Here is a 23,216-nt window from a genome sequence, read left to right as displayed (position 1 = left end):
ACGAACCTATGGTTTTACATATGCAGGTAAGTTGGGTATGGTTTGGTTTAGAAAACTTTTAAAGAGAATTATTTTTTTCATACCCATTAATTGCTTCCAATTTCCAAAAACCTTCGAAATCACATGTATACTTATTTCTCACACGTATTATCATGCATTACACACATATATTATCCAGCCAACAAATAGAACCACCAGATTTTGATTACAACATGAATACCGATTTTGACCCGCAATGGTGATATAAGCAGTACAGAAGCAAATGACACTGACCCGCAGTGGTGATATAAGCAGTACAGAAGCAAATGACACTGACCCGCAGTGGTGATATAAGCAGTACAGAAGCAAATGACACTGACCCACAGTGGTGATATAAGCAGTACATAAGCAAATGACACTGACCCGCAGTAGTGATATAAGCAGTACAGAAGCAAATGACACGATAAAATAGTTGCAGCTCATCTTTCTCCTTTAGTGTTCGGTTCACGAACTTTTATTAATATTTGCATGCCATCCACATCGCGTGTTAGATTACAGAGCCGTAGAAATAACATCAGCAATGGTGTTAAAACTTCTTCGTTTCTTCATAAGATTCTTAGCAAAATCAAGAGCCCTTCGTTCACAGTCCGCTCGTTTCCCAAGATCAGTTATAGACTCAAAATCCTCAACGTGAGCCACCCCAACAATTCGCCTGTCATCCAAACATTCTTAAATAAGTCAAACTATGTCATCAAATCAAATCTTACAATACCATAGGACAAAAGAAACATGTTAAATACAGTAGCATGCGTATGAATTACCTTAGCATTTTGGCAGCAGCAAATCCAAGCGAATCATGAAACAAATCAATCATGTATTTCTGTTTAACAAGCTCCCATAGCTCCACATTATTATAAATTTCATGAAGGTACGCCTCACCGGGCCCGTTCTTGTGTGTATCCCAAAGAGAGGTAAACTTTTTATAAAACAGATTCCATGTGTCTGCTACTGTATCAATTATCCATGCTTTATACGCCTGCATTCACAATAATCGCCTTAAGAAACGCAAAATGATGATGCATAAATTCACAATCTCAATAGTTTGACGTACTTTCCGGTCATTTCCTTGCTCTGCATGCCCATCTTGTGAAAAATAGGCCAAAAACAAGTTTCCAATAAAGGCACCGATATCAAACCCCATCGGCCCATAGAAAGCAAATTCTGGGTCAATGACTTGAGTTGACTCGTGAGTAACCATGACGGAGCCGGTATGAAGATCACCGTGTATTAAAGCTTGTGTTTGTTCACAAAACCTGTACAATGCGTCTCAATTATTATCATATACAAATTGGAAATTAAACAAAACATAAAAAAAGGGGAAAAAATATGAGAATTACCAAAATATCCGGTTTGAGTATTGACTTAGACAAAATGGCATTGATTTTTATATTTACTCATATATCATTTAGCTTTCTTTTTTAATTAAGAATATTACTCCAAATGGAAATCTACTGCATTAAAGTGATCCCATCTGTTGTGCCAAAATTGACACATGTGGATCAGTAATTTTCGAATGTCAAGACTATTTTGTTAATTATCTCGGTCGAAAAGGCTATTTTGGTAATTTTTCCAAAAAAAATATTAAGTGATTTAAGTATTTACTTAGACTTCAACTGAGCAACTTCAAGCTTTAACAAATTATCATTCCGAACAGCCTTGGCATCACTATCAAGATAAGGTGAAGTCCAACGGTTAAACTCAGCAACCTTGTACGGGTCTGAAAATACCACTTGTTCAGTCAGCCTACACAACTCCACATTTGCACAAAACTCAGCCACTGCACAAAAAATTTCCATCTCAACAAACAATCTACCAACTCGAAACCTTAAAAAACACAAAAGAAATCTTATATTCACCTGCACTTTTATGTTGTGTGGTCGTAAGATAAAGCAGAGACGTGTAAAACAGAGTGTTAGCCATGAACTCCGATATGTGTTCAGCTAATAAAGGATACTCAACTCCAGCAATTAACCCCTTTCCTAATATTATATGCGGTGGCTCTATGTATCGCATACCGATTACCGACATTGTTCTGTCGAAGTGGTAAACTTCCGGAACATGTTTGGGGCATAAACCGTGCTGGCGTTTAAGCGCGGTGGCTTCAAAATATGATCTTTCCTTTGTCATTGGCCATGATTCACCGATACAACGAACATACGGTATAGCCTAATCACATGAAAAAAGTAATAATAACATTATTTACTACTTTTTTATATTAAATTATAATAAATTTTCTCTAAAAAGTAGTGCTTCATTCAATATAGAACGCAACCGGGCAACAAGCTGAATAGCAAAATTTTTGTTATTAATGATATGACCCCAAATCTGTTCCAACACGACCCAAATCATCCTTTTTTTAATTTGACCTGTTTCGACCCTAACCTGTTCTGACTCATGACCATTTCTGACCCGACCCTACCCGTTTGCCGGTCCTAAGCAAAACCAAGTCATTTAAAAATAAAATTCATATATCTGTTGGGTACATAACATTACTATTTCAGTTACATTATTATTGATTTGTGTATCACATAAACCCTAGGTATTGTAAGTACTATTAGCTACTTCAATTAAAGTTAATAAACCCTAATTTAACAAACTACATGGAATATTAATTGGGGAAAACCTGTTTGATGACGATTGAATCAGTTGGAGAAGTGACGATGTAGACGAAACTAAGGTTGCCGTCACCGACTTCTTTGATTTTAAGGTTGTCGACTTCGTTACCGAGCTTGGAGGCTAAGGATGGTGTGGATTTGATGTATTCGATTAGGCTGAGGGGTGTGGGGCGCTAACCGGGGCGCGAGCGGGGCGCTAGCGCGGAAATCCAGGCAGGCGTGAGGCTGGTCGCGGGAGAAGAGAGAGAAAAGAGCCGTTAAATAGCCTTTGGAGCCTGCAATAATTTAATTAATAATAATAAAATTAGGGTTTAGTTTAGTTGACTTACTCGTTCGACTTCATCAGCATTGATTAAAACAAACTCGTTACGGTTATGAGAGCCTGCAATAAGTCGTCCTTTGGTATCCATTGAATCATCTAAAAGAAGAAGATAGAGTGAGGTGTAAGAGGTGTAATTATAATTACTATGTGTGTGGTGTTAGAAGAAGATGTAGAAGAGAAGAAGACAATGACAGACAGCTAGTGGGTGTTAAATTCTAGAGAGAGAGTGTGTGAATAATAATAATAAAAGTAGAGAGAGAGAGAGAGTTGAACGCGTATGTAAAAAAATAAAAATAAAAATTCGCTGGAGCCCCTTTACACCAGGGCCAGGGGCTCCAACGGGGGCTCCAACACCCCCGTTATCCAGTTTCTCTCTCTGCCACACGTCATAATATTATTGGCTGGAGCCCCCACTGGAGCCCCCATTAGAGCCCCCACACCCCTTAGCCTTAGCGATTTCTCGTCGAGTACTCGGAAACCTTCAGTTGTCATGTTTTCCAGCTGGTTTGGAGTTGACGGCGGATGCATGAGAGTTGAAGATTCTGTTTGGGGTTTTGGAGTGGAGTTTGTTTGTTTTTCAAAAAGGCGTTAATTGCGTTAGAAATATTATAAAGTAAAGGTTGAACGAATACGAGACAATTATAAAGTGGAATTATCGATTTGAGGCATGAGTCATGCGTGTGACACGTGGCGAGTTGTGATTGTAGGGATAATAATGCATTGAACCTGGTCACTTCACTTGTTATATTGTTGGGCTGTGAAAGACGTGGGCTCAGATATTTGGGCTTGGTAGTTTTGTTTTGTAGGCTTCTGTACTTAAGTTATAAGCATGGATGGAAATCATGGATCAAAAAAAAAAAAAAAAGATGAAATCGAAGAATCGATGATGAAGTAAATCTTTTCTATTACTTAAACACAATCTAATGGTAAAAAAAATTTAGACTTCTGAAACAAAACCGCATTTTGACTGAGCAGGCCACCTACTTATGCCCGAACCCGCCCATATAAAACCGAACTATCCCGAATTGTGGAACTTGAAACTCAAAAAAAAAAAAAAAGAATATGAAAGATTCGTTTCAGGTTTCAATTTAAAAATCTCGAACATAAGAAACCCGATCTGGAAACCCAAAACCATAAATTTCAACCCGAAACACTCCTGCTTTTTAGTATAATTATATTCCTACCTAACCAATAAATTAGACCACCCGTAGTGGTCAATATTGGGGTCGAGATTGGAGAAAGATTTGGGGGAACATCGCCCCCGCCTTGGAAAAGTGGATGGAGATTATGAAAGCCGAGAAATATTTCTCGATGTAATATGTGGGGCCCACCATAATTTTATTAATTATTTTATTTATATACCCATTAAAATTGTGACACCTCACCCCATAATCTCTCTTATACCACTACACTTATAAAATAAAATCCATCTTTTTGCTAACTATGCGTCGCGTGACACACTTTCCCCCCATTTCCCCCTAACGCTACACTTTTAAAATAAAATCCATCTTTTTGCGAACTATGCGTAGCGAGACACACTTTCTCCCATTTCCCCATAATACTACACATGGTCTTAGTATAAATTATAGAAAAAAACAATAGCTTAGCCATTTTGATATCCCAATTAATCATGTTTATACTCGCAATAATCCATTATTTAGTAGTTTTAAAACTCATAAAACCGAAGAGATTTTCACTTTAATCCAAAATTTATTTATTAACATCTTCTATTATCTTTTCTTCCCTCCCTTTTATATAAAACTCTTTGGATCAAATCTGAGTCATTTTATAAAAATTCAAAATATCTCCAACAAGAGAAAGACTTCCAGATTCTGAAGCAATCATGTTGGTTCTTCCATAAGTAGAAGTTATTATTATTATTATTATTGGTGAATGAATCCAACTACCACCTGACTGATTGACTTAATAAATTCAATCCTATGGCCACATCGGTTCTACTTCTACCACTGTTGTTGCTGTTAACCATCGCCTTATTGATCATCTCCGCCGAGTGTTTGCCCGTTGACTCCATCATCCAACACACCCAGTCGTACGACGGCGGTTTGTGCTTTAATCTCGTCCAGCCTTGGGGATATACTTGTGTTGAACACACCGTGAGTTCCTTCTTCAACGCTAGTTGACTTTTTCCATTATTGTTAACATTGACTTACTGAAATAGCAACTTGGTTGCACGCCAAGTGTTTGATAATTTAACTGCTCATCATCATCATATGCTAAGCTAGATCAAGAAGTATTGTTTGATAAGGATGATATTATTATTATTTGAGAGTTCTTTAAAATAACAGTTACTTTTCTTGATTGCACTATAATTTTGGGACGGGTGGTCACGGTTCGGTTTGGTTATTAGTCTCAACTAAATTAACCAATCGTTTTCGGTTTGTTCTGTTAATTTTTCGGTTTGGTTTCGGTTAATAACCAAAATCAAATTTGGGCTAAAATTTTTACTTAGAAATACATGAAATGGATGCATAAATACATGAAATGTTGGGCATAAAACATCAAATACATGAATTGGAGGTATAAAAGCTAAATATATTAAAATATAAACGGTTAGGTTCGATTAATTTCGGCTAACTAAGGGTAAAAAAACCGGTAACTGCTTTTTGGTTAATTCAGTTTTCGGTTAATTTTCGGTGTCGGTTTTCGGTTTGATTCGAATAATTGTTCAGTTATTGCTCACGGGATCTGGTGTCAAGTGTTATTGATGAATTATGATATGGGTATTTGATATTTTGTTTGTGATAATATGTTCATTTTGCCAATTAGGAAATCACTCATGAGGTAACTATTTCTTGTTTACAATTGCAGACACAAACCGACGATGGGTTCTTGCTAGGTCTACAACGCGTGTCACCGGGCATTGTTAATTCGGGTGTAGAAAAACCGCCTCCTGTTTTACTCTTACATGGACTCTTTATGGTAATATCACACAATATTATCATTCTACAACTTTAGAATTGAAGTTTTAGATAATAATTTTAACTTAATTAGGGTGGTGATGCTTGGTTTATGGACTCCCCAAATCAATCATTGGGGTTTATCCTCGCGGACAGTGGTTTTGATGTTTGGGTTGGGAATGTGCGCGGTACAAAATGGAGCCACGGGCATACAACTTTATTAGACGGCGACAAGGTACACAAATTCTGTATTAGATTCAATCGTTAATTATTGTTAGTTTTTTGGCTAACTCGTTTTTTTGTATTTTTGATTTAGGAATTTTGGGATTGGAGTTGGGAAGAAATGGCTCTTTATGATCTTGACGCAATGCTTACTTATATAACTTCAAAAACTACCTCTAAAGTTTTTGTTGTGGGACATTCACAGGTTTTGTAAGCACTTCGTTTTTATCATAAAATAATCCAATTAAGGAATGTCTCTTTGATAATCTCCATTTTCATTTTTTTCCAGGGAACAATAATGTCGTTGGCTGCTTTTACTCAACCTGATATTGTTAATATGGTTGAGGCTGCTGCGCTTCTTTCTCCTATATCATACTTGGATCATATCACATCTAAGTTTGTTCTTAATCTTGTGAATATGCATCTAGAAGAGGTTTAATACTTTCATCTGATAAATACTTTTCAAATTCAAGTGAACTTAAGTGTTTGGAAGTTATAATAATACATCAACATTTTATTAACAGGCACTATCATTACTTGGAATACACCAACTCAACCTGAAGAGGTTTTTCTTTAATCTTTATATTTTATACGATTTTGTAGTTGTAATAATATCAATGATGATATCTAATTATCTACGCTTGTTTTCAGTGACATTCTCACCAATATTGTAGAGATGGCTTGTGACGGTGGGCGTGTTGATTGCAGTGATATGTTAGCATCTATCACAGGTTATTTAATAAATGATTTAATAAAGGAACATGAATGGGGTCATGTTCATGTTCGTTCATTTACTTTAACCAAACATGAACAATTAATCGAACGGAATTTTTATTCTTGTTCGTTAAGAAAATCAATATGCTCGTTCGTTTGTTAAAAATCTTAATGAACAGTTCACAAACGTAAACAGACCTAAATAAACAGAAATGGACATAAACGAACACAAACGGGCATAATTGAACAAACCGAAACGAACACAAACGGACATATTAATATATGGGCTTGTAATTTAAAGTTCAATTAAAAGTGAAAAACATAATATAAATAAAAATTATAATATATATTTTAAATTTTCTAGTAGTATTTATCGAGCATAAACGAACGTAAATGAACGATAACTAACGTGAATGAATGAACGAAACATGTGTTCATGTTTGTTCATTTAATTAAATGAACAAAAAAAAATATTTGTGTTCATTTGTTTATTAAATAAATCAACATGAACAAACTTAGCTCCATACGATTCACTGAACGTTCGGGTCGTTTACAGACCTGTTGTTTTTACTTTTTACTCGCGTCTTGCAGGTGAAAACTGCTGCTTCAACAGTAGTCGTGTCGATTTCTATCTTGAATATGAACCTCATCCTTCATCATTAAAGAACTTGAAACATCTTTTTCAAAGTACGGTCCTTTTCTATATCAGTTCTATTATGCAAAACAAGATATTTACATTGTTAAAGCTATTTGTTTCGTGTAGTGATACGCAAAGGTACTTTCGCAAAGTACGATTATGGGACTCTAAAGAATATATTACAATATGGACAATTAAAACCACCAACATTTGATCTTAGCCAAATCCCTGAATCGCTGCCTGTATGGATGGCGTATGGGGGAAATGATGCGTTGGGAGATGTGGTCGATGTGCATCACACGATACAGGAATTGAGATTAACACCAAGTGTTGTGTTTCTTGAAGATTATGGCCATGTAGATTTCCTATTGAGCACAAGAGGATATGATGATCTTTATTGTAAGATGATTAGCTTCTTTAGGTCTTGTGGAAATGATGGGATTTCAAGTAGATCTTGAGATGTACAAATATGACTGCTTTATTTTTGGGTGGCAAAATAGGCGGGTTGGGTTAAGATCAAAATGGGTTGTTTTTAGAATGGGTCATAATGTGGAATTTGTGTTAGAGGCGTTGTATATTTGACAAACTGTCATAAAATGAATGTATATTACTGTAAATGGGCTTGCTAACACAGAATTCAAGCCACATTGAATCTAAACCTTTGTATTTTATAACATGTTTAATTAAATAGGTTGTGTTTGGATTGGTTTGCTTAACTCGTTCAGGTTAGCATGTTGAAGAGTTTTCCTACACATGTACCTTTTTAAGCGTGGTAATTATAATCGTTAACTGCAATGTTATGATGGTTACCTACCTATAAAACAGCAAACTTCAGTATGTTACATGCTGAGAACACAAAATAAGAATTTCATAGAAAAACGTATTTTCGTACATGTAGAACATTGTTTTATATTGTTCTTCATTTCATAGCCATGAAATACCTTAATCCGAAAATGATATACACACTTAAAAAGTTGTTCAGACAAGCTGGTGATACAAAACCCACTAGAGAGAGAAAACAACATTTTTTTTCTTTTCAAAAGTTAGAGCATCCACAACGTATACGAAACATGATCATCACGCGAACAAGAAGGGGCAACTACCTATTGTTGTAGAGCTCAGGTGCAAGGGCAAAGTTTGTGGCTGCAAACTTGAGACAGGCGAATATGGTGGGCAACCACTCTCACATCCCTCACACGTACATATATATATATATACACATTGCATGTATATAAACATATACATTGCATGTATATAAACTGAGGTTTGTGGATATTTCGCGTTGTAAGAAAAATGAAGGTTTCTAACGGATGTTTGAAATATGATGTGCTATGCTAACGTGGATATTTATGAGTTCTAGCATTGTGGATGCTCTTAAATGTTTTTCATTTTGTTTATACTGGTAGATGGAGAAAAATGATCCACTCGGATTTTAAAAAATAGGAAATGAAATAAAATATTATTACAAAAATTTGATGTCAACCAAAATAATTTCCACCTCCATTCCAATAATTTAACTAAAAGTTGTCATTTTTTAAATTTATTCTCCGACCATCTTATTACTTTCACACATAACCGCACACGAACATAGCGAAAGTTAAATCATTAGAGCTATTATTGGCGTGCTTAATTAACCTGATTTCTTCAAACTTAGCTTCCTAATCTCATCTACAATCTCTTGTATATTCCGATCAGAAGTTCTTCCTTCTGCCACCGCCTCCTCGGCCGCTTTCTTCCACTTCATCACGTTCCTCTTCATCTCCGCCGCCTTTGCACCACTTGTAGCCTCCCTCAAACACTCCTCCACCTCCTTTCTTCCAATCACCCTATGCTCAGCCTCACCCCTACACATCCGGATCCCAACCTTCCATTCATCAACCAAGTATTTGGCATTAGTCACTTGATCCCCCCACTGGGGGTATGCCACCAACGGAACACCACTGGACAAGGCCTCCATTGTCGAGTTCCACCCACAATGAGTCACAAAACAAGACACCAAATGGTGGGCCAACACTTGTGCTTGTGGGCTCCATTGGACCAGCATCCCCCTCTCACCCGCTTTCTCCAAGAATCCCTCGGGAAACATGCCTGGAATCATTTGTCCTCATGACCCACAGAAACGACACACCCGAATTTAAAACACCATAAGCCAACTCAGTCACCTGTTCTTGGCTCAAGCTCACAACGCTTCCAAACGATATATAAACCACCGATGAATGCGGCTTTGAGTCGAGCCAATCAAGACACTCATCAGCTTTTATCAGGTCTCCAGAGATATTCGAGCTGGCTTCGAGTAGTGGGTTTTTGAACAATGGACCAACAGATCGAATCGGGCATATTTGAGACATGTACTTGATGAGATCGCCCTCTAGTTCTTCAAAGGTTTCCATTAACACACAAAAAATATTTAATATGTTCTTGAACTGCCCTAAAATGGCTATTCTAAAAACCGGGTAAGGCGTTGAAGGATGAAGAAAGCTGGGAATCTCATCGGATTTGAGTAGCGGCATGTTTGGCAACTGAACTTCGATGTCTGGTTGTTCTTCACTCGGAAAAGGAACTAACGAATTCTCGTAATGATAATACGATGAAAAGCAAGCACATGACTGCACCCAAAGCATTGCACAAGCGATGTTTAGCTCTTCCGCTAAGTCCGAAACCCATGGCACAAAGGGGTTGTTGATTAGGCACGAGACTGGTCGACCGTTTTCCGCATGGTGGTTAATGATACTAGTGAGTGCTTTCTTTCCGTGAGCCTCAAGCCTAGACATGTACGTGTCAAGGTCATAGCGTTCATCATCGTTGTCTTCAGAGCATCCGTCATCAAAAAATTCAAACCGGATCATGCCACCACAGATCCCTACTGGAGTTGGATCACCGGAGTATGCGGCTCCGGCTTCCTTCATTTTCTTTCCGATGGATTTGGTTGTAGAGAATGTGACGAGAATATTATTTCCCTTGGAAGCTAGGAGCTTGCCTAGTCTCAGAAGGGGGTTGACGTGGCCTTGTGATGGAAAGGTAACTAGGAACACATGCACAAGATCTTCTTTAGTTACCATTGATCGATATATGGTAATTTTTAATTAGAATTAAAGTTGGTTTTGTCTTAGCAAGACATATACAGATAGAGTGATGCTTAAAAATGAAGAGCTGATGTACGTTTGTTTATGTTAAACACTTAAACATGAAGGCTGAAGCAATCATTGAGTTGAGTAAATAAACCTCTAAAGGCTTGTTTAATTATATGGAAAAATGACTCACTGACGTTATCAACTTACCAAATACAAAAATAAATCATAAAATATACAACCACTATTTATTTAATTCGAACAAGGATTTTATTCAAACTCAAGATGTTTAACAATCAAAACTGCAGACAGATAAATAATAAGTTTTTAAATGTACAACGACGTTAATTTTTTTAATAATCATTCGAATTATTGACAGGCCCCTGGGTCACTCGATCATTTTCATTCTCCAAGTATGACTTCGAGACCTCTATAAGGAGGAAACACACTATAGATGAGAAAATCTTCTCGTCCAACCTGAAACCCCGATTTATTTTTTATCACAAAGTGCACTACTAGAAAAATGAGTTTTTGTGACGTCATTTGCGGTCGCAAAGTAGTAGCATTTTCCATATTGCGACCATTTTGCAACCAAAACAGCGGTATAAAAATTCACGTCGCACAAAGCCCTATTCTGACTGACTTGCGACCAGATTTTGCGACCACAAATACAGTCGCAATGTGGCTAGATTTTGTTGCAGTCACAAATTTTGCTACCATAAAAGTGGGCAAACCTTACCACCATATAAGCCGTCACAAATCAACAAGATTATGCTACCATAAAAGCGATTGCATATTTTGCTACCCAAAAACCGTTTCCAAATCTTGCTACCAAAAAGCAGTCGCAGATTTTCCGACCGCTTACCTACTTTGTTAACTCAGCAATTGTATGAAAACGCTTAAAATTACATATTAAAATGTCAAATATCCGAGCAATCGTAACATATTAAACATTCAAACTAAAGTGTCTATAGTCTACCTTTTAACATAGTTACTAACATAACTTCAATCTTTGTTATTCGATTATGCATAATGTCTTTCTCCGCCTTATCTTTTTTCCTTTTCGGTCACAACTTCTTAATAATTCCATTTAACATTGTTTCTCTTCTTTCTTTTCCTTGACGAGCTCTTTGATAACCATGTTTAGCTTTTCAATCTACAAAACAACTGGTGTATTTAAAATCTACAAAAAAACCAATGTATAGAGGTCACAGAAATCAAAGGTCAAGTCAGGCTTTTTGTTATATTCATAGTATTCATTCAAATCATTAGGGGTGATCAAACGAGTCTTACCCGGGACCATAATGAAAAAGATTAAACCCAGGAACCAACCATAATGCTTATAATCGGTTCAGATCCTAGGCGATCTCCCAGGACCATAATGCTTATAATCCGGTTAACAACTATAAACATACCTCGATATTGTTTACCATCCACTATGTACGGATTCGTTTGTCAAATTCGTCGAAAACCAAACTAACACCTGTCAATCATCATTATTCATAATCCAAAAACAAACTACACATCAACCAAACATTACAAATAATCAAATAAATCGTGCAATAAAGTAAATCCATACACAAAACACTTGTAAAATTCACATAATCACACAAACCTATAGTATCAAAACTGACCAGCTAGCCTCTGATCAGTCCAATGAGTCCATCACTAGTCACTTTCTTAATATGATCATTTATATATAATCCAAATAGAATCGGCTAAATCAAAACAAATCAGTTACATCACAACCGAAACTTCACTAATTAATTATCTATTATAATGTGCTAAATCCACAAATAATAATCAATTAAAGCGTGCATCAAAGTAGTTCCATACACAGAACATATAAAGTATTCAAACCTAAATCTAGTGAGAAACACATCAATGAAATCAATTTTTTTAGTGTGGATTGCAAAGAAGATGAGTGTGAGATGGTGACTGTGTAATATGCTTAATTATGGTCAAAATTGGATAATTTTTTTTAATATGGACAGCTAGAATATATATTATTAATTAACCTGCACATCAAAGTTTTTAATATGCTTAAATTTTTTCCATAATGCTACCGCTAAGACACTTGCAACTAACACACACTATATCCTTCAACAAATTTGCAACCGAAAAAAACGGTTAAAAAAACTCTAACTGTTTAAAATAATCAGTCGCAAAAACTCCAACCTCTTAGATACGGTTGCAAAAACATCGACCGCCTAGTCACTCCGTTGCAAGAACTCCGACTGCCTAACCAACTTAGCCACCGAAATACGATTGCAAAAACTCCGACCATCTAACTACTCGGTTGCAAAAACTCCGCCTAACCACCGGTTGTAAAAAAAACTCTAAAACCGCTTAACCACCGAAAATAAACGATTGCAAAAACTCTGATCGCCTAGCCACTCGGTTGCAAAAACTCTGACCGCTTAGCCACCTAAAATAAACGGTTGCAAACATTTCGACCACTTAGCTACTGTGTCAAGTAACTACACTTTTCAGTGGCAAATTAGTTAAATCGGTCGCTAAAATTGCTACCGTTTTTATCGATAGAAAATTTTGGTTGCAATTACTCAATGTTAAAGTGGTGATGGGACAAAACCCAAGATCTTTGCTTTTTTAAATGAGTCGATGCCTCACCTTAACCACTCAATATTTTTTGAATTAGAACTAAAAATGTTTTATCTTTTAATTTAAACACGATGAATTTCTTAAAGTTTATAGCTCTGATGCACGGAAACGCGACCAACCTGCCGTACCCCGTCCTGGAAACTCGCCGGGGACAGAAACGTCGACGGGGACGGCCGGAAACGTTTCTTGACCGTTTCCTTAAAGTTGGGGGACTGTCACACCCCCTTCTAAGTCCTAGGAGCATGACCCATAAGTTGGTATCGTGATTGTAATTAAATCAGAGTTGCTTTAGTTTGCGGAAAACTTATAAACTTTAAGGATCAAAAGTGTAATATTTATATATATATTCAAAAGACGGGATTATAACACCCGCTTAAGTTACAAAATATTTGTGTGTTTAATAGTTACAAACCACCATGTTCATATATTAAGTTACAAAAGAAATCCGAGCCATCGGATATATCAATAGCACTTCGATACTTCCAAGCGCTATCATCGTTCACCTGCAAAATGTAAGAAAATACGTCAGCAACGAATGCTGGTGAACACGCTGACGCAAAATACTTTCTTTTACTTTATTACCCCTCGAGACTACGCCTGCCTCGGTCCAACGTGGCTTAGGAATAACAAAGTCAAATAACACATTATCAACTAGAGCCTCTACACTAGGTCACCTCACAAACACCGCAGCGTTTGACTTAATTAAGTACCCGTAAATATACACAACGGTCGTACTCCCTGCAGGAGAGCGTCCTAAGACCAAGGGTGGTGCGATCATGCCCATACATCGCATAGTACCACCTATGTAAGGATCCAGACATATGTATACCACAGCCTGAGGGCTAGGTTCATACCCATAGTTATAACGGTTTTAGGAACACATAGTTCCTTGTAAACAATTTCATATAACAAGTTGACTTATTTTGAAAACAAGTTTAAAAGTTTGGGGCGTATTCACCTTATCTCTTTAGGATCGGCTTCACTCACCGTCCAAGGGTCTTTCCCTTTCTTTATCTCGAACCTATAGTTACGAGTATAAATATTTGTTAGTCGGATACACGATCCGGCTTAAGACCTTTAGTCTTATATCTCAATCCTCGATTGAACCTTAAGTTCAATTCTTATTTACTTAAAAACCTCTTGTTTAAAAGTAAATTATAAACGTTTAGTTTATATGAAAACCCGACGTTTCTTCTTCTCTAAGAAATGTAATCTTTTCTTTTATTATTTAAGAATACTCTTTATTCATTAAATAATATTTTCATAACAAAGAAAATATACATATATACTTACACACATATATATGTTATCACATATTCAACATTCAATCTTTCATTCATTTCTTTGTTATGTTTTCTTTTCTTTTCTTTTATCGAGGTATCGAGTATAACCTCGACTTAAGGCCAAAGCCTTAATATAATATTAAATTATATTGAATTCGATATCACGCCTAACCTTAATGGCGTACCGAAATCCTAGGGACTTGAGCAGCACTCCGACGCCGCTTTACTTCTCAATCGTCAAACGATTACTCCAAACTTCGGTACTCGTTGACACGTTTATCGAGATTCATTGCCATTTCAACAACATCTTCTTGGTATGTGGGTGGAGGGTGGTATGAACATTCAAGGAAACGATGATACACAAACGAGATTCAAGGCACGCTTATCGAGGAAATCGTTTATATGATTGTCGGGTTTTAGAGAGAAGTTAGAGAGAGACTTAAGAGCAGGTTTTGGTGTGAAGAATGATCCACCCCTTGGCTGCTATTTATAGACGAAATTTGATGTCCCATCGCGGTACGCGATGGGCTCTTGGGCACCCGTCGCGTACCGCGACGTTGCCCAGGTGAGTCACAATGTAGGTCTGCCACGTGTCGCCACGTGGCAGACGTTGTGCCACGTGTTGACATGTGGCGGACGTTGCGCCACGTGTCGGGACACGTGGCGATTGATGTGCCACGTGTGGACACGTGGCATACCACGTGTCTCGTTGTCAGACGCCCTATCGCGTACTATGGGTCTTTCTTATGACCTATCGCGTAGCGCGATGGGTAGGAAAATCAGAATTTTCATTTTAACCCTCAAGTTTGGAATTTGACAATATTAGTCCCTAGACTTTGGAAAGTTGATACTCTGAACTCTAAATTCACGTGATGTTACATCCTCCCCACCTTGAAACAAATCTCGTCCTCGAGATTGCTTTACTCGAACAGGTGGGGGTATTTCTTTTTCATTTCCGATTTGAGTTCCCAAGTATATTCGGGCCCTCTACGCGAGTCCCATTTAACTTTCACAATTTTCAAATTTTTTCTTTTCAATTTCTTTGTTTTCGAATCTTCAATTTTAATCGGACGTTCTACGAATTTTAAGTTTTCGTTTATTTCTACGTCTTTCAATGGCATAGCCAGAGATTCATCAGTCAAACACTTACGCAGATTCGAAACATGGAACACATCATATATTCCTTGCATTTCCTCAGGCAGTCGCAATCGGTATGCAACAGTACCGATTCGTTCAAGTACTTCAAAAGGTCCAACGAATCGAGGACTTAATTTTCCTTTCTTAAGTCGTTCTCGTATTCGGAGAATCTTGTCGGTGGTTTCTTGGACTATCTCGGGTCCAGATAACTGATTGTCTCCGGTTTCAGACCAACACACGGGCGTTCTACACTTTCGACCATATAACGCCTCGAATGGTGCGGCTTGTATACTCGTGTGATAACTATTGTTATACGAGAATTCCATTAGGGGTAAGTGGTTGTCCCAACTTCCACCTAAGTCGATCACACAAGCGCGGAGCATATCTTCCAATGTTTGAATCGTCCTTTCGCTTTGCCCATCGGTTTGTGGATGATAGGCAGTGCTAAGGTTCAATTTTGTACCAACAGCTTGTTGGAAGCTTTTCCAGAATGAGACGTAAAACAACTGTCTTGATCAGATATTATAGACAACGGTACTCCATGCAAAGCAACGATGTTGTTTACATATATACGCGCTAATCTATCCATAGAGTACGACTCATTGATGGGTATGAAGTGTGCGGATTTCGTCAATCGATCCACAATCATCCAGATAGCATTTTGTTGTCGAGTCGTTTTCGGGAGTTTAGTAATGAAATCCATAGTTATTAACTCCCACTTCCATACAGGAAGTTCGGGTTGCTGAAGCAATCCTGAAGGCTTTTGATGTTCAGCTTTAACTTTCAAACAAGTTAAACATTTCGCAACATGCGAAGCGACATCCCTTTTCATCCCATTCCACCAATAATTCTCCTTGAGATTATGGTACATTTTATATATTTCTACTTGTGAGCTTCATTCAAGATTTTATCACGCAAGCCTCCAACGATTGGTACCCAAATTCTATTACCGAGTCTAAGGATACCATCATCACCTTTGACTAACAAGTCAATGGTGCTATTACGTTTTTCGTCGGAGATTTGGTTTTCATTAATCGCTTGAGTTTAAGCGGACTTGATTTGTTAGAAAAGATCAATTTGAAGCTCTAGACGTAACGCTCGAACTCTTTTGGGCTTTTCATGCTCTTTACGACTTAAGGCATCGGCTACAACGTGTTGGGTCAATATTTGATGGTTTGTACTTAGTTCTAGTTAATTGGTTTTGGTTGTATGTTTTATATGTAAACCGAAATCCATAAAGGATTTCGGTGGGCTTTGGGCTCTACTTGGGCTTGGTTGTTAGCTTCCCTATATATAGAGAATATGTGTATAGGATTGTTCACGAGAGCAGAAAGTGAGCAGAACTAGAGAAGTTGTTCATTCTCATTATTATCAAGTATTGTAAGTGCTTAAGCACCCGACGTATTCAATATATATACGTGTGTTTTGAAGCAATTCTTATTAGCTTACTTGTTATTTCTCGTGTTCTTGAATCACCGAGTATTTGTATTCCGCACCAATACCCGTTTGGTTGATATCATATTGTAGTGATCAAGATTCGGGACTTACAATTGGTATCAGAGCCTTTTGACGAATTCAGGCTCGTTATTGTGGTATCAACGATTCAAGAATATCACTTACAAGGCTACTGTGTTCCTTTTTCCGGCGAGTGGGTTATCGGAGAAGAAGGGAAATTGATTTTGGTGGAAGATTAACTTTAATTTGGAAACAAATCAAATCTCAGAAATTTTGGGAGTTTGTTACAGTTGAAATCTTGCAAATCTTCTAGTTTTCGGCCAAGATTAAATTCACTGAACAAGAATTCACAGTTCTCGGCAAGAATTAGGAGTTGTCGGTAAAAAATCAATTGATTTCGGCCAACTTTATTAGTTCTCGGTCATAGCATTTCTAGAATTACTGGTTTTCGGTCAAATTTGAAGGTTCTCGGCCATTTTAAAGGATCTTGGCCAAAATTGGGGTGTTCTCGGTCAACAACTATAGATTTCAGTCAACCATTGTTCTCGGTCACCATTGTTCTCGGTCAAGAGGAGTTCTCGGTCAAGGAGTTAAAAAAAAAAAAATTCTTGAACGAAATTTTTCCAGAATACTCCTTATTAGTAAAAATCCATCCTTGAAAATTTTGGCGACAACAAATTTTTTCGGGTAATTTTCGGCAAAATTTTGGCGGGAAATTTGAAAAATTTTGTCCACAACGAAATTTTTCCTGGACTCCTCTTTTGAGCGGGACATCTTTCTTGAGAATTTTGGCGATCATATTTTTCGAGAAATTTTGGCGGGAAAATCAGTTTAATCTGATTAATTACTCAATGGATTCTTCACAATTCGTTTTTCAACCATGCTCTTTAAATTGTGGTGAGAGAATAGAAATGTATAAGCTTCATAATGACAGTCTAAGTAGAGATATGGAAAGAATAAAATCAGAGAATTTTAAACTTAAGAAAAATGAAAAGGGTTTTCTAGACAAAATGGAAGCTTAAAACAAGGATATTAAAAAACTTAAGTCTGATCTTAGTATAAAAGGCTGTCATTATCTAGATGCCCAACAAGAAATTGCTGAGTTAATTGCTAAGCTGGAAGCTTCCAAGTTAGAAATCTTAAATCTAACTAGCAAGTTTGAAAAGGCTGAACTTGATTTTAAAAAATTCGATGGTTCCAGTAAAGTAGTTAACTCAATGATTGAAAACCAATTGTGGTGGAAGGAAAATGAAGGTGAGGGAATAGGATACAGTCAAGTTCCCCCACCTTACAACCACAATTATGTACCTACCCCTATTACCAAAGAACAGGAGGAAAAGATAAAAGACATGAAGTATGGTAAACAGGTTTAATCTGAAACTGTTGGATCAGGATCCCTAGAGGAATTCAAGCCTGTTTTTAAATGTGTGAACAATTTTGATGCTTCTACTTCATGTGCAGATAATGTTGCTTCAGATATAGTAAATGATGTTGCTTCTGATAGTAAAGGGGTTCAGGCTAGTGAAAGTGAATCTCATTCTAACGTGTCATCAAACTCAGATGACACCACAACTCAAAATTGTACTAATAATAATACACAGAGTTGTGGCAACAGAAGTAAGGCACATAAGAAATCAGCACAACAAGGACAGTCTCGTCCTCATAGATTATACGGATCTCCATGTGTTGATACATCATCGGGTGCTACATATATTAAGAGGCAAACATGTTACCACTGTGGCACGCCAGGACATATAGCCAGAAATTGTGTTCATCATCTATATGTTCCTTACTACAAGCAAAATCAGAAAGCTGTACCAAGGGGCAAGAAGAATGGAAAAACCTTTCCTAAGAAGGAATTCCAACATGAGGCTAGTGCTTACGTTGACATTAGAATAAGGATGAAAGCGTGTTTCGTCTGCGGGAACGACGTGCATTTGGCAAAGGAGTGTCACTACCGTATTGTTAATAGACAAGCCCCTCAGGTGAAAGGTAACAAGTTTAAACCGAATCCAGTGGTTAAACAAAATGCTTATCTTAGAAAACCACGTGTATCTGTACAACGGGTCACAGATACTCAAGGATTCAAAGTTAATATGACAGGTTTACACTCAAATGATTTAGAAACTGTTAAAAGAAAAATAAAATTTTCAGAAGTCAAAGAGTGTTGAGAGTTCTAAGAATTCGAATTCGAATTGCTCCACTCCAAAGTCTGTCACATCAAGTTTTACTAAACCAAGACAGACTTGGAAACTTAAAACTCAGCAACCAGAATCTGTCATAACAAATGATTCTGTTAAAGATGGGAAAGATATGAGTTGGCAAAAGGTCACATATGTTGATGCTCAAGGGAACCCCAAGACATTTATGACTTGGGTTCCTATGTCCAACTGATCCCGCTATGCGTGTAGAAACAACCAAAAAAAAAAAGAAAAAAGAAAAATAATTCATTGTTTATTAAATGGGTTGTTCCAGGCACATGACAGGGCAAATATCCATTGTTTTTAAATCTTTAAACCATAAAATGGATTATTTGTTGCCTGGACGGGAATTTTTGGGTGATAGGACATTTTTAATCTGCTCTTTAAGTGTTTAGGAACAAATCAGGGAATACATTACATATTAAAATGTTTGTTTCAGACATTCAAAACAAGCTTATTCCTAGGGGAGATTCTCACAAATAGAAAAATGATGTCTTGAAGATAAAAAGGTAACCGTATCACTTTGGTATGAAAGATTGATCAGTCAAAAAGATTTTAAATTTTTTTTTATAAAAATACAAAAATATGTTCACGTTTAGTTTTTCAAGTATAGTTTTTATTTAGTTTTAGTTCAAAATAAGAAAATGACTTGAACGTACATGAGAAATGATAGTACAACAGTTGGCTGACTATCACACTTGATTTTTATTAAATACTTCGTTTCGACGATTGAGGTTTTTTTTTTGAAGTTAAATTTGTACATAAAAGTTTTTGCACAAATTTAGGGGGAGAAATTTAAAAAATTCAAAAAGAGTGTGTGTGCGTTTAATAATAAAAAAATTCTTTGTCTTTCAAACTTCACTCTTGCTTAAAATTATGTCGGCTGCTCAAGTTTGAAGAACATATACTTGTATATGTTTGGTCCGGTGATCTACTTGTAGATTCACAGGATAGCTATTTGTCTAAAGACTGAAAGCATCCGGGGCGATTGTGATGTGTTTTTGTGTTTTGAATTCTTTCACTTAAAATTATGTCGGTAATTCCAAGTTGGAGGGACACGTATTTTCATATGTGTTTTGGTCCTGTTAACCACTAGTGGTCATACATGATAGCCATTTACTTAAAAACTGAAGAGTGACCGGGGTGACTGAGTTCTTAACATGTGTGTCTTCTGTAACTTTATGGGAAGTGATATTACTATTCAGTTAACAACTTTTTAGAAGCCTAAAAATATTTTCAAATGAAAATTGATCCAACCTTTGGAAAATGATAGGTAAATTGTTTTTGTGTGCCTAACGGGTGAAGTTATTAAGCTTAAAAGGCTCTATAACAGTCATTGATTTGTATTGTAGCTTTCCATGATGCGTAAAAGTTAAAGTGATATAAACTAAATTTGCTAAACTTAATGTGGAGAGTTATTTTGAAGACATGTGCATGTCTCCAGATACATCTCTCCGAATGATAGGCAGAAAATCAATTACCCAGTCATACACGAGCCCCTTGGTATTTGGTCCCCGAAATGAAGTATCTTATTGAGAATGACAAAGAACAAATGTGAACAAAATTACTGTAAATATATAATCAACCAAAAGTTGATAAATGTTCACAAGCTTTTAAGAAAAACACAAACATGAGGGTTAATAACAGAACTACAGGGGTGGAGGCAATAATATAAGTCCTTTAACATCCCGAATGAAATGCCTGTTAATTAAACTGTAAGTCCAACGTTCAACCTCAAATATGTTTGCAAATTTGAAAAGAAAAATCAAATAAACAAGTTCTGTCATTAAAATTTTTAAACCAAATCCAGGGGGTTGGAGTCAAATTGGGGTGATCTGGGGAAAACCAAATACGCATTGAGAAGAGATAGGAGGCATCACAGGTCCATGAGTGATGTCCATCTAAGCTTTATGCTTAACTGAATCTTAATCATATCACTGATGCGATGAAAAATCATGCTAAGTATGGGATACACACTATCAATCTATCTCTTAATGTCATAATAACGCTGAACATGAATCTTTGTGAAAGCACCTTAAATAATATGATTCCATGTTCGAATCTTTTCATAAAGGCGGCAGTTTTATCAAAAACTGAAATTTGATCCCAAATTTTTGCTAAATTACAAGAAGACCGAGTGACTAAAGTTGTTTTGTTTTTTGTTTTTAGTTTTATTTTAGTTCATTTATTTAATTCTTTACTTCTTGATTACTCTTGTCGAAACAAATGTGTTAAGAAATCGTTTTGAAGTTTTCAGCTCATGAAATCTGATATCGGTTATAGTGTTACAGTTGGTTTAGTTGGTATGATCTCATTTTAAGTCTTTTCAAGAAAACTTAAAAAAACAGAAAAATAAAAATTACAAAAATATGTCTGTTTTATTTAATTGTTTTAAAAAAATACATTTTGGTTGATCTTTCTATCAAAGTTGATTGTTCTTTCAAGACTGATTTCTTGTAACGGAAGCATATGAAGTATCTGACACTTAATTGGATGATGCTGTCAAAAAAAGGGGGAGATGGTAGAGTATTGGATGCAGATGCTGAAGTTGCTGATCATTGAAGTTGCTGATTATGTTCTAGTAAAGATTTTGAAGATCTTGAAAGCATCAGTCTAAGGGCAAGATTGTTGGGTCATAAATTAGTTAGACTGACGCATATCAAAAGGCCATGACATGATCAAGACTAAAGTGATGTAAACGAAGACAAGTTGAAGAACTACATTGGTGTAATACCGAAATCCCTATGAATTTCGGTTAGGCTGGTCTGAAGTAAAATAAACAAAAACGAAGCTACAAACCAATGGGGAGATTGTTGGGTCAATATTTGGTGGTTTGTACTTAGTTCTAGTTAATTGGTTTTGGTTGTATGTTTTATATGTAAACCGAAATCCATAAAGGATTTCGGTGGGCTTTGGGCTCTACTTGGGCTTGGTTGTTAGCTTCCTATATATAGAGAATATGTGTATAGGGTTTAGGGTTGTTCACGAGAGCAGAAAGTGAGAAGAACTAGAGAAGTTGTTCATTCTCATTATTATCAAGTATTGTAAGTGCTTAAGCACCCGACGTATTCAATATATATACGTGTGTTTTAAAGCAATTCTTATTAGTTTACTTGTTATTTCTCGTGTTCTTGAATCACCGAGCATTGGTATTCCGCACCAATACTCGTTTGGTTGATATCATATTGTAGTGATCCAGATTCGGGACTTACACAACGTTGGCCTTACCTTCATGATAAACGATCTCACAGTCATAGTCGTTGAGCGTTTCCATCCATCGCCGTTGGCGCATGTTGAGCTCTTTTTGACCAAAGATATGTTTCAAGCTTTTATGATCAGTGTACACGGTAAATCTTACTCCATAGAGATAGTGCCTCCATATCTTAAGTGCAAAGATTATGGCGCCTAACTTTAGATCGTGAGTCGTATAGTTCTTTTCGTGTACTTTGAGTTGTCGAGAGGCGTAGGAGATTACTTTCTTGCGTTGCATTAGTACACATCCCAAGCCCAAGTGAGATGCGTCACTAAATACCACAAAATCCTCAGTACCTTCTGGCAAAGCCAAGATAGGTGCTTGAGTGAGCTTTTGTTTGAGTATATCAAACGCCTATTGTTGCTTCGTCCCCCATTTATACTTGATGTTCTTTCGAGTTAAGGAAGTTATGGGAACGGCGATACGAGAAAAGTTTTCGATGAACCTACGGTAATAACCGGCCAAACCTAAGAAACTTCGGATCTCGGTTGGCGACTTAGGGACCTTCCACTTAGAGATAGCTTCAATCTTAGAGGGGTCCACTTGAATACCATTGATATTGATGATATGACCAAGAAATTGCACCTCGTGCAACCAGAACTCGCATTTTGAGAACTTGGCGTACAATTTCTCAGTTCTAAGAATTTCAAGCAAAGTTCGAAGATGGATTTCATGATCGTCCTTGGACTTAGAATAAATGAGTATGTTGTCAATGAATACGATAACAAAT

At 36.8% G+C, this 23,216-nt stretch overlaps 2 protein-coding genes and 1 pseudogene across 2 annotated transcripts; 1 reads left to right on the top strand and 2 right to left on the bottom strand.

The window, feature by feature from the left end:
* Nucleotides 1–362: 362 nt before the first annotated feature.
* LOC143629473 (methylthioribose kinase-like) lies at nucleotides 363–2,803 on the bottom strand. Its single transcript, XM_077098739.1, has 6 exons — nucleotides 2,663–2,803; nucleotides 1,896–2,205; nucleotides 1,642–1,816; nucleotides 1,091–1,292; nucleotides 801–1,015; nucleotides 363–691 (listed from the first exon to the last, which is right to left on the bottom strand). The coding sequence occupies exons 2-6, from the start codon at nucleotides 2,164–2,166 to the stop codon at nucleotides 532–534; spliced, it is 1,023 nt and encodes a 340-aa protein (XP_076954854.1). The 5' UTR covers nucleotides 2,167–2,205; nucleotides 2,663–2,803; the 3' UTR covers nucleotides 363–531.
* Nucleotides 2,804–4,742: 1,939 nt separating this feature from the next.
* LOC143629472 (triacylglycerol lipase 1-like) lies at nucleotides 4,743–8,131 on the top strand. Its single transcript, XM_077098737.1, has 9 exons — nucleotides 4,743–5,090; nucleotides 5,806–5,916; nucleotides 5,989–6,129; nucleotides 6,211–6,321; nucleotides 6,406–6,549; nucleotides 6,641–6,681; nucleotides 6,768–6,847; nucleotides 7,422–7,517; nucleotides 7,594–8,131. The coding sequence occupies exons 1-9, from the start codon at nucleotides 4,917–4,919 to the stop codon at nucleotides 7,923–7,925; spliced, it is 1,230 nt and encodes a 409-aa protein (XP_076954852.1). The 5' UTR covers nucleotides 4,743–4,916; the 3' UTR covers nucleotides 7,926–8,131.
* Nucleotides 8,132–9,097: 966 nt separating this feature from the next.
* LOC143629363 (gallate 1-beta-glucosyltransferase 84A23 pseudogene) lies at nucleotides 9,098–10,632 on the bottom strand (annotated as a pseudogene).
* Between the last annotated feature and the right edge of the window lie 12,584 nt (nucleotides 10,633–23,216).

The sequence above is a fragment of the Bidens hawaiensis genome, unplaced genomic scaffold (assembly GCF_021521415.1).
Source record: "Bidens hawaiensis isolate Kalapana, Puna unplaced genomic scaffold, B.hawaiensis_p1.1 tig00005195_1, whole genome shotgun sequence".
In the NCBI taxonomy this organism is placed as follows: Eukaryota; Viridiplantae; Streptophyta; class Magnoliopsida; order Asterales; family Asteraceae; genus Bidens; species Bidens hawaiensis.
Note: the sequence above shows the minus strand (reverse complement) of the source record. Positions and strands in the feature narration are given on the sequence as shown.